Genomic DNA, 12,714 nt, shown 5'->3' with positions numbered 1-12,714 from the left:
AAGTTGGGGGAGGAAGAGTGTTGGGAAAAGGAAGTACCCTATCTGTATGGGGAAGGTGTGATGTGGACAGAAAATAGGTGAGGCAGTGGGAAATAAGTTAGCAGAGGTTTAGACCATGGGGATTGTGAGGGCACAGAATATGCTGGAGGGACAATTCCCACCTAAGCAGTTCAGAGAAATCTGTGCTGGATAGAGTATGAAAATGGCCCATACAGTGCAGCAGCTGTTTAAGTAATTAGTGGTGGGACATGCAACATGTTTGGCAAATGGATGGTCACGTTTGCAGTTTTCCACATTTTGGTGGTGGTCATTCATGTGAATGGGCAACTGATTACTTGTCATGCCCACATAGAATGCTGTACACTAACTGCTGCATTGGTTACATACAACATAGCTGTTTTCACACGTGGCCCCACCTTTTATTGCCTAGGAGATGACCCTGACTGGACTGCGATATGAGGTGGTGGGTGGAAGTATGGGACAGGTCTTACACTTGGGGCAACCACAAGGGAATGACCCACATGATGCAGGATTGGAGTACAGGTGGACAAGGATATCCTGGAGGTTAGTTTGGTAGCAGAACATCACTTTGTGTGATGTAGGTATCATTTTGGGTACGATAGTCCTTATCTCAGGGCATGAAGAGAGGTCGACAAAACCCTAGTGAAGGACATGGTTGAGCCTTGCAAGGCCAGGATGGTACTTCATGATTGGAGGAGTTCTGATTGGTGGCTGGCTAACTGAGTTACTGGTATCAGAAGAGATAGCCAAGGGGATCTGTTTATGGACGAGGCGGATATTGTCTGTCAACGAAGGCTCATGTAAGGTCATCAGTACAGTTTGACAACACCTGCTTTCCACTGAAGATGCAACATCCAGAAATGACAATGCTGTAAGGAAGACACTTTCTGACACGTAATAGGTGACAGCTGTCAAAGTGGAAGCACTATTGGTGGTTGTGTGCTTCATATGAATGGACGTATTTATGGTGCCATCTGAGAGGTGGAGATCACCATCTAGGAAGACAACTTGTTGAGCTGAGAATGACCGGGTGAAGCGGATTTAAGAGTAGGTGTTGAGGTTATGGAGAAAGAAGCAAAGGTTATCCTACTATGAGTCCAGATCATGCAAATGTAATCAGTGAATCTGATGCTGACAAGGAACTGTAAGTGTTAACTGGATAGAAATGATTCCTCTATATAGCCCATAAATATGCTGGAATATGATGTTGCAATGCAATCACCCATGGCAGTTTATAGATTTGAGATTTGGCCTTCAAAAGCAAAATAATTGTGTGCCAGGATGTGATTGGCAAGGACGATTAAGAAAGAGAGAATTTGGTAGCAGGAGGACATTGGGGCAGTTAATGCTCCATGGCCTTGTGGTCATGGGCATGGTGGATGTTCGTGAACGAGGACATTGCATCCACAGTGACCACCTAGGAGTCTGGTGGTAATTGGACATGAAGTGTAGAAAGACAGTGAAAGAAGTGGGCTGCTTCTTGAAAGTAGGATAGGAGGTTATGAACCATGGTTTGGAGGTGGTGTTGGGGACATTGCTCCCAGCCACAACGACAGAACCTATTGGAGATCTGTAGGTTTGGTGTAGGGTGTGGGGGGTTGCTGATGTGAGGAGAGGGGTCAAATCAGGTGACAGGTTTTGGGACGGACCTAAAGCCTGACGAGCTGCTGGAAGTCCTCTTGGACTTCTAGGATGGGAACATGACCTTATGGGTTGTATTCAGAGCTCTCAGAAAGTTGACAGATACCCTCGGCCACATAGCCATACAATTCATAACCACTGTGGTGGAGTCTTTGTCTGAAGGAAGGATGAATGGTTTTCAGGCTTCAGATAGCTGTGTGTTCCATCAAAGTGACACTGGACTCACTGGGGAGGGATTTAGGACAGGAAGGTGAGGCCAGGCTTGAAGTGAGGAATTCCTGAAAAGTGTGGTTCACAGCTCGTGGTCTTGTAGTAGCATTCTCGCTGCCTGCACATGGGGTCCCGGGTTTGATTCTCGGCGGGGTCAGGGATTTTCCTTGCCTTGGGATGACTGGGTGTTGTGTCGTCATCATCATCATCATCATTCATCCCCGTTATGGTCGCAGGAAGGTAATGGCAAACCACCTCCACTAGGACCTTGCTTAGTCGGCAGCGCGAGTCTCCCAAATTGTCCCCTACGCTCCTCGGAGTATGGGACCTCATGTTCATCATCATCATCAAACGGAATAACTAGGTGGAAGGGGAGGAAGATCACGATTGGAGGGATGTTGGAACTACTTTGACTGGCTGTCGTCAGTGGGAGGTGTGGCGATGAAACGTTTCCACTGCACGGAACGGGTAAAGAAAAGTATGTCCTTTAAAAGTTCAGCATTTTTCAACTTAGGTTTTTGGCTAAAGTACGGAGACTTCTGCAGTGCTCAGAGGTTCGGCAGAAAGGTTGACAGCAGTGCTATGGGATGGGTGTTTAGAGGTGGTATGTTTTGTGGAAGGGGTGGTGGTGGTGGTGGTGGTGGTGGTGGTGGTGGTGGTGGTGGTGGTGTTTGGGGATATGGAAGGCAGAGCAAGTCAGCAAGGTATGGCCAGGGTTCAAATGGCTCTAAGCACTATGGGACTTAACATCTATGGTCATCAGTCCCCTAGAACTTAGAACTACTTAAACCTAACTAACCTAAGGACATCACACAACACCCAGTCATCACGAGGCAGAGAAAATCCCTGACCCCGCCGGGAATCGAACCCGCGAGTGGGAAGCGAGAACACTACCGCACGATCACGAGCTGCGGACGGTATGGCCAGGGAGCAATGAGGGCTTGGCAGAGGGGTTGGATCAGAGTGGCAGGCTTGTTCGAAGATACAGGTAATCCCATACAGGCATAGGGCAGGAACAGCTTCCTCAAGTGGTGCTGGAAACGCTGTTACAGCTATTGAAGGGCGAGCACCTTTATTGTCGTAACAGAATTACAGAAGTTGCCGTTAGAGAGTAAAAGGATATAGCACCACAACACTAATGACTTGAACAGCTGCTTCACTACATAGGCCATTTATATACTCCCTTCCAACACAAGTTTCTCTGGACTATGCGAGTGGGAATTGTCTCTCCAATGCATACACCACTCTTGCAATCCTCCTGGCCTAAAACTTTGCTAAGTTGTTTCATCACCATCTTCCTCTCCTCCCCTCCCCATATCTACCTGTTTGCATGCTCTGAACTGCTTCCGTCTTGTTGTGCAGCCACTGAGTCATCTGGCGAAAGACTTCTTCGCACTACCCTACTAACCCCTCTTTGCCTTACCTTGCTAAACCCTCTTTGCCTTACCCTGCTAACCCCTCTTCGGCTCACATGTCTTTCCCTACCCCTTCCTTATCTCAATCAACCCAGGCAACTGCTTTCAATACTCAATCTTCTATATACTGGTAATTTTTTTGTGTAGCATGGTCTGGTATCCATGCTCCATTATACTTAACCGTATGAGCTAAGTCTAATGTCTGAAGAAGGCAATATGCAACTTTTAATCTGATCATGCCTCGTGAAACACTAGTGTCTAAGCCAATCTTCAAACTGAGAAATGATTTACCGAAGATTTTTAAATAAAAAATTGCCTCTCCAGCAAATAGAAATTATGTGAGACTGTATGTTTGCTGTTTGATCACCATCCATCAACACACAAAAATAAAAATAGTCTGTAAAAGAAATAAATATATTAATTAAAACATACCCAATAACATTCCGAGATGTGCTGTGAGGAAATGACAGTCTCAGTATGTCAATCGCTTCACCCAGTAAATCCTTCAGCAGTGGTTCAACAAGCTGTGATAGTTTTCGTCCAACACATGGTGCAACACGATGTGCTGCAGGCACTATGTACTTTTTTGCTCGCAGAAAATCTAATTTATCCACCTTGAAATACAAAGGAAAAATTGAAAACCCTATATAACATTATAAATGTATGTACACTGTAAACATTGCCTACTGATACGGTTTAATGTCAAAAATGGTATTTTTTCATATTTAAAATCAATTTGATGATGATATCACAAAAAATTAAACAAATTACAAATAACAACCACAATTAGGCACTGCAGTAAATATCACTTGTGAAAGAATGCAAATAACCTTAAATATTACCTTCACTGCTTTGGGATCAACCAGCAATTTTTGCCTCGAATTGTAAATCTGGGGATATCTCCGCCTTAAGCTTTGGATTACAGCTTCAGAGCACAGAGCTTGTAAGTCTGAGCCACAATAACCAACTGCCTGTTCTGCCATTGAAACTAATAAAGATGGTGGAGGTGGTTCCTGCCAACGGCTGACATGGATGCGCAAAATTTCTTGCCTTTCCTGTAACAGACAAAAACAAACATGACAATTATTATACATGTAACTATGAAACATTACATCTACTATACGTTTGTAAGACATTACACCCCCCCCCCCCCCCGGCCGCGTGGGGGAGGAAGAGGTTGCAACACCGTATCTTGATATAATTCTACGGGAGATGCCACAGGAACAATGAAGTAAAGTAATAAGATGTACATGCACATTTCTGGATATGAAGTATATGCACGAGATCAAGCAAGTACCAGATTCAATGACTGTTCACTCTGGCAGGCAATTTCATGTGGCAACATCTATCAGGTGCTGACAGTGTCAAACCCTTTCTTGTGGCAACAACCACTAGATGCCATTACACACAGCCCTATGTGGTTTTTCACTTTCTGTGAAGTACAGCTGTTTTTGAAGACAGCATGGTTATTAAATCGAATTGTCATACTGACTGTGACGACATTAACTATACAAGAAGAAGATGGATAAATTCTAAACTAAAGTTGTTCCGATTTCCCTTAAATGACAATAAAATGTTACATAGGCAGATTCTGAATTTGAGCTAATTCATGTTGACATCATAAAGCATTGCAATTCCTGTACAAGAACTTTATTAAATTTCTGCATTCTAGATCACTTTTTATACTAAAGTGAGAGCAAAAGTGAGTAATTTGTTGGTTCTTTCTGCCATTCTATGAGCATTTAGTTTGGAGTGATGAAACAAAACAGGACATAACAAATATATCATTACAAGAATGCTTGCAAATATTGAGGTTATGCATTTTCTATAATGTTGTTTTACACTGCAAAAATGCTACTAAAGAGCACGCAACACATGGGGATTTGTTTCACTTACAAAGCAAATAAAGTCTTGTGCGTAAAAAAAAAAAAAAAAAAAAAAAAAAAAAAACAGTTTTAAAATGTGTGGCTCTGAATATCTTTACTTCGTTGTCCTCGCATATTTGAGCAGCTAATGTTGACAAGCTTCAATGGTCTTCCTATACGACATATAAGAAGGCTGCAATATCGCATTTTCCTTCAAATTCCTAGAGGGAACACAAAATGTAATCTAATTAAAATTCTGTAAAGGTAACAATATAAACCAGAAAAAAAAGTAGCAGGTAGAATTCAAATTTCTAGTGGAATTAACGGCCAACTCAGATGTAAAGTAGTTGTCGTACGCAAACTGGGGGCTTCTGAGATATACAATTTAGTCTTTTACATTTCATTAGCATTATAGATTAAGATTTTCAAAAGGACTGCAACTGAAAGGAGCTTACCATGCTTCAATCTAGTTTGATAATATTTTTAAATGCTGTTAAGTGTTATATTTGTGAAAAGTTGACTGGAACACTAATTAATATACAGCTTCTTTTTTTTTCTTCTGCTTCGAATTCACAAAGGTTTGAACTTTAAAGTAAATTGCAACAATTTTCATCTCTAAATTTTCAATGTCTAAGAGCTCACTACAAATTTCTGGAAATAAAGATGTAATAAATATTTTGCTTTAGGAAACTATCTTACCTCTCAATGGTGAGAATCTGGAAAATTTATGGCTTATCAAGTAAGTGTCCTTATTCCATTAACATGTTTCTTTGTTTACTCAGAGAGTTCCAGTGTTTTATATTACAATGACTGAAAACATGACACTCAATACAATGTATTACAAACATGCTAAAGACAACAGCAATTCTGCAGGACAGTTATTCAATACTTCCTCGTCATTCAGGAAAATCTATTATCAAAGTGTGAACATTTCTGGTTGAAAGTACAAAACACTAGTTCTCTAAAAATGAATAGTGGCAAAACAGACTTGCATAAAGAGTTATTAACGTGAATTTTAACTCTTGCTATCAATTTCTGTTTAAAGACGAAAATACACATGTGGACATCTGAAATAAATTTAGAACTTTATAAGCATTACCTTCTTAGCTGGTAGAGGGAAGTAGAGCTCCCGATCAAAGCGACCAGGCCGCCTCAAAGCAGGGTCAATTGCATCAATTCGATTGGTTGCACCAATGACAATAACATCACCCCGGTTATCTAGGCCATCCATGAGGGCAAGTAGAGTCGACACTATACTAGCGTGTATCTGATCTTGTTTAGAAGAACGAACTGGTGCCAAACCATCAATTTCATCAAAGAAGATTATGGACGGACGCATCTCATATGCCTGTGAAAGTACAACATTGCCATTAAACACTACAGAAGTAACTTAATACAAAAACACAGCATAACTGAATGTGATGCCTTAATATACCTGTTCAAACAAAAGACGCAATTGTCTTTCTGATTCTCCTACCCACTTATTAAGACAATCTGCTCCTTTACGCATGAAAAATGATACTTTTCGATCACCTTGACAACATTCATTTGCAAGTGCCCGAGCGATTAAGGTTTTTCCTGTCCCGGGAGCACCGTGGAAAAGAACTCCTTTCGGTGGCCTTATACTGAAGCGATCAAACACTTCTTTGTATAACATTGGGAAAACTACCATCTCTTTTAGACAACGTATATGCTCTTCCAAGCCACCAACGTCCTCAAAGCGTATGCTCGTATCTAACACGACGGGATTAACATCGGCGAGTTTTTTGCTGGCTTCGTGTGGCCTACTACTCACAGGAAGATCATTTGTATGTATGTTTATGGGAAGGCAACTGTAAAAAGAAACAAAGTATCATTAACATCTCATTTAAGGCACAGAAATCTTATTTTATTGCATGAAATTTTGCTCCTTTCGATTCCATTATAGTTTACCGTGTCCTGCTTTTGCCGTGGCCCTTCACTTTTTTCCTGTCAAATCTTTCTTCTTCACTGCTGCTCGACGAACTGTCATCGCGGTGTCGTCTTCGTCTGACAGACGATAAAACTGTACGGAAGATTCGGGATGATCGCCGTGGTGGATCTAAAAAATATTAATGCCATTTTACTGTTGAAGTAAGTCCACATCTGGGTTCCAAACTTTGAATAAATACATGCTATTTATAATTTTACATATACTGTTTACACCCCTCAGAACCTGCCATAGCCTCAGGCCAGTAGCAGGGTGCCATTATTTCGCCATATCCCAAACAGTGGGATTTGCGTGCAAGGATGAAAGCGACATCATTGGGGATTGTTTAGGCACTGTGTCCTCAGATTTCACTTTACACTCACCAACATTCACCTGGAACCTCTGCACAGTCGGTTTTGTCTTTCGAAGGTGGTATTTTTCCCTCCGCACTTCCACTTCTTCTTCAGAGTCTGACGAAGTCTGGCTGCTTTGTGAGTCACTTGCATCATCACTATCTTCTGAAATAATACAATTGTATGTTATTTAGCAACTTCATATTAATCACTTCCCACATCTGACTGATTCTAAAAGACATTATACAATGGAGTAACACCAGTTAGGAATATCAACAATGTAGGAAAAGATAGATTACTACTTATTGTAAAGAAGACATGTTAAGTTGCAGATAGGCACAGCTTTTGGGCACAACCACAGCCTTCATCAACAAAATAGAGAAACACACACAATCAAGCACACCTCAGGCATACATTATTGCCAACTCCGACCTGCCCAATAGTGTGCATGAGGTATGCTTTTGTGTGTGTGTGTGTGTGTGTGTGTGTGTGTGTGTGTGTGTTTTTTCTCTTTTGCTGATGAAGGCTGTGGCCGAAAGCTGTACGTACACACCTTTTAATGGTGCCTGTCTGCTACTTAACACGACTTTTTTTACAGTGAGTAGCAATCCCCTTTTCCTATGTTGTTGTTAAACAACAGAGTGATTGACACACAAGTCACAAACGTGTTGCTGTCATCCATTCACAGATTATTTTGAACACCATGGGCATGGTCCTGTAGGAGGTGGTATGCCGTTGCCGTCCTCCGACCTTTGAACTGACTTATCCAGGCAGTCATAGGACGACCTACAGTTTGATGTGGATTCTGAACACGATGCAACTTTGCATTTTTCACATCGACAGACATTTCCAGAGGTTAAAGAAGTGTGAAGAATGATTAAAAGAAAATCTCTGAAAGTTTAGAATTTGAAGTTAATATCTCCAGAATTCAAAAACCACAAGAGAAAGACAATTGTATTCAACTGATTTAACTTGCAAATATTTTTGAAATCACTCATCATGAGTAGAAGTCAATAGCTGAAGTTTAAACTCCAGAATAGTTCACAAGGCATTGCAGGGAAAATACTATGCACAGACTTAGTTATGAGTAAGTATAGATTCCAAAGACCAGAAAACACTGTACCAGGTAGGATTGACAGAGGACATCGAAAAAGTGCAAAGAAGGGCAGCTTGTTTCGTGTTATCGCACAATAGGGGTGAGACTGTCACTGTTATGATAAGCGAGTCGAGGTGGCAGTCACTGAAACAAAGGCAGTTTTCTTTGCGGTGAGATCTATTTATGAAATTTCAATCACCAATTTCCTCTTCCGAATGCTAAAATATTTTGTTGACACTTACCTACGTAGGGAGAAGTGATCATCATAATAAAATAAGAGAAATCAGAGCTCGAACGGAAAGATTTAGGTGTTCCTTTTTACCACGCGCCATTTGAGAGTGGAATGGTAGAGAAGTAGTATGAAAATGGTTCGTTGTGAACCCTCTGCCAGGCACTTAGGTGTGAATTGCAGAGTAACCATGTAGATGTAGATTGTAGTACTGGCTAATTCATAGTTTCATGCATATTCTTTGCACTAGCACCACACGAGTCAATTGTTCACGTGATTGTTCGAGCAACAGCGATAAAGTAATCGAGCGTTTTGTTGTACCAGGATATCTTGAGCTTGTTTGATGGCAAGTTTCATTTGCCCATCCCTAGCCTCCCAAATTCTGCAAAATAAATCTGCACATGACCTTAGTAGCTAAAGCTTCACCTGTTAAGACGACGCTGTATTTCTCAAATAATGAATTGGGAAAAACCATCAGGTAAATATGGTGACTTTCAGAGTTCCGGAAGCATTTAAAGAATCTACAAAATTCTAAGGCAGAGGATTTTCCTATTCCAAATGATGATTCATTTTACTGGGAAAACATGACCAGACACTACAATATTTGGTCAAAAATGGTATTAATCAAAACAAAAATGCTGATTTTTCCAAGTCCACATGGCGATATGAAAACGGATCATGGCAGCTTTACAGCGAAAAGCTGTTTCAGATGGTTTTGGTGAATGGGGAAATTATCAACAGTGAATAACTTGTATATTCTCCTAGTCAACGATCATTGTTCTGTACATTTCAATTTGCAACTTTTGGTTTCAGTGATTGGAGCCATGCTGGAATAAGAATAGCTGAACATGAAACTTCTATCTCTCACAGGGATTGCTTGTTAAAATTGAAAAACAAAGGAAACAAGGTGAATACAATTAACAAATGGTTGCTCACCCGGCATTAGCATGAAATTATGTATTGAGTCAATGTGCTAGGAAGCGTTGTTCCTGCAGTTAAAAAGCTAGCTTCTAGGGGTCTAGCATTTCATGGAGACAAAGGGTGTTTAGCTGTGTAAATAATGGAAATTTCATTATGTATCTGGAAATGACTGCAGAGTATGATTCTGGTTTTGGCTGAGCGTATAGCATGGTTTGGTAACTCTGGAAAAGGATGTACTTAATTCTTATGACCAGTAATTTATTAAACATTCATACGTCTCACAGGGATACCTGTGACTCAAAGAAGAAGTAATTAAGTTATTTCTTCTAAATATTTTTCAGATCAGATATATCACGTAATGACAAGTTAATCAAACAATGGAAAATCCAGGATGGAACGTAACAATATTATAACTCAGTTGAAAGATTACTTTTTTTAATAAAAAAATGCAGGTCACACTGGAGAGAACCTTTTCTTCATTCCATGCTCAGCTCACTTGGTGAAACTAGTTGGCTCATGAGCTGCACAATGCTGCAATGCGGTTTTTTGAGTTAATTCAAAGTTTAGCCAGTTTCTTTGTACATTTGACAGGTATATGGAACATTTTTTGATTCTGCGAGTATGACACTGAAGTCACTGTGTACAACTCAATAATAGCATGTAAGGATGTTTGTAAGGGTTTGAATTCAGTTTGGAATGCACCGTTTGCTGCATTAAGAATAGTTTCAGAAAATGAGAGTTGTAGAGTTAGATGTGAAACTTGAAGCCTTCTTAGAAAGTTAAGCAGTATTGAAGCAGCTTTCATGATAGTGCGGGGATGTATTCTGTAACAGTTTGGGGGGGGGGGGGGGGGGGGGGGGAGAAGAAGAAGAAAGAAAGACATCACCACCTGCAAGCTGAGATATAGACATTTCTACTTTTGCTGAAATGTTTCACACTCTTGCAATGTTTTTAGCTGAGCTTCAGGCATCTTTTTAATTTCACAAGGATTCAGCTGAAAAGAAGTTTATGGGGATATGGTATTCGAAATCAGTTCCATGTCCTCCAGCTGCTGAGAATCAAAAAAGGAAATGAAACATTTAAACACAAGAAATTCTTTGATGAATCACCTGACCCGGGAGAAGAACCCAAATGTCCTGAAGAAGAAACAGGGTCAGAATATGTTGAGATCTGGAAAAGCGTGAATATGTTGTATTGGTTCAAATGGCTCTGAGCACTATGGGATTTAACATCTATGGTCATCAGCCCCCTAGACCTTAGAACTACTTAAACCTAACTAACCTAAGGACATCACACAACACCCAGCCATCTCGAGGCAGAGAAAATCCCTGACCCCGCCGGGAATCGAACCCGGGAACCCGGGCGTGGGAAGCGAGAACGCTACCGCACGACCACGAGATGCGGGTGAATATGTTGTATTCTAAGATCATACAAACTCTACAGGATAGGTTACAGAAGACACAGAGAATATAACTTTAAGACTTTAATTTCTCTCAAATGTCACCAAACTAGAAGCTGTTCTAATTTATGATGCTGCAGAGAAACTTTATTATATGGCCACTTTCACAATGAACAAACTGACTTCGTAATTTATCACGAAATGGTACAGTATGTTGCTTCACACTGGAGACAATGCGGATGTCGAAACTTTGTTATAGCAATCACATTTAGGTCTTCAATATTTTGTCAGCCGAAGGACATAAACCATTCCAATTCTTGTTTATGTCTCATTCTTTACCAGGCAGTTAACTTAATCCACTCATGCTACAATATACAGCACAAAATTTCATTGGTATTTTTACAATCATCAACTAGGGATGGTTGAATTAACACACACTGAGACCTCAATTATTTATGGCACACATGTATTATCTGTAAGAATAATAAATGTGTTTTGCAGCCTCATTACGGAAACATTAGGCTTAACTCAATGCCTGTTTTTTACTTCTTATAAATTGTAACTAATTAATACATACAAAATGAACTGTAGTTCATTGTCAAAAGTCCAGTTCACTCACTAAAAGAATAAACATACTCAAATACAGCTCAACTACAAGCTGAACAGGCGAAAATTTCTTCTACCAATCGGCTGACTGCAAACGGAAACATGAGAAAGGTTCAACAAACACTGTTTCCCACAAGGGAGACATTACACACCATAAGTAGTAAACAAGTAATATATTATTAGAAAGCATGAGAAGTGGCAGAAAGAAGTCAAGAGGTCTGAGATAAAGGATGGACAGATGAATGAGGAACATGAATCGTGTGAAAACGGAACAAACAACAAAAATTGGAAGAAGTGACGGAGGAACATCAAACCAAGTAAAGAACAGAAGACACAAAATTGCAGAATAAACAATAAATGAAGATAATTTAATATGAAAACGTAGAGGATAATAAAATAAAAGAAAGTGGAAAAAAGACAAAGAGAAAGAATCTAAATCATCTGTATAGTGGTGAAGCTATCAGAGCCATGGATAGTGTCTTAGCACACTGTCTATGAAAGCAAACTATGTCTGCCAGCAATACATACTTCTGACATACGTTCAGTCATCCTTAGGGCCAGTTCTGCTGACATAAAAAGCTGAACAACACGAGCATGTGTAACCTCAACATGAAACTTCCAAACTATCAACCAATGAGAAATACTGTATGTTAACCAAAGCCAGAGCAAATGTGGAATTACAACTTACTTGCTGTGATATCTTAAGGGTTTACACTTGTTATCATTACATTCTCTATCCATTTTCTATACACCTTACATTCTTTCAATCTGCCACAAATGAGTGTAAAATGTCTATTTTCTTTCTATGGTATTGATTTCAGTTTAACCTTGTTTAAACATTTCATCTGTTATGTAAGTAAGGTGCTGTTACCAACAAATATAATATTAATTCAACCAAGATAGTGATTTATTGTTTCATATTTTAACAAAAATCAGACATTTGCCAATTTGAAGTACTTTTTAAACCTTACAGTCTGTACTAACACTGTCCCACTGAAACTGGAAAATGT

At 40.0% G+C, this 12,714-nt stretch overlaps 1 protein-coding gene across 1 annotated transcript in view; it reads right to left on the bottom strand.

The window, feature by feature from the left end:
- LOC124803084 (ATPase family AAA domain-containing protein 2-like) overlaps positions 1-12,714 on the bottom strand; it is a 238,536-nt gene that overhangs the window by 127,715 nt on the left and 98,107 nt on the right. The window contains exons 8-13 of the mRNA XM_047264216.1: positions 7,484-7,618; positions 7,085-7,232; positions 6,588-6,984; positions 6,252-6,500; positions 4,130-4,342; positions 3,720-3,901 (exon numbers count right to left, since the gene is read on the bottom strand). Of these exons, the coding sequence (XP_047120172.1) occupies positions 3,720-3,901; positions 4,130-4,342; positions 6,252-6,500; positions 6,588-6,984; positions 7,085-7,232; positions 7,484-7,618 (1,324 nt within the window). The remainder of the gene's footprint in view (positions 1-3,719; positions 3,902-4,129; positions 4,343-6,251; positions 6,501-6,587; positions 6,985-7,084; positions 7,233-7,483; positions 7,619-12,714) is intronic.

The sequence above is a fragment of the Schistocerca piceifrons genome, chromosome 6 (assembly GCF_021461385.2).
Source record: "Schistocerca piceifrons isolate TAMUIC-IGC-003096 chromosome 6, iqSchPice1.1, whole genome shotgun sequence".
Taxonomy (NCBI): Eukaryota; Metazoa; Arthropoda; class Insecta; order Orthoptera; family Acrididae; genus Schistocerca; species Schistocerca piceifrons.
The sequence above is the reverse complement of the archived record's forward strand: the minus strand, read 5'-3'. Positions and strand labels throughout refer to the sequence as shown.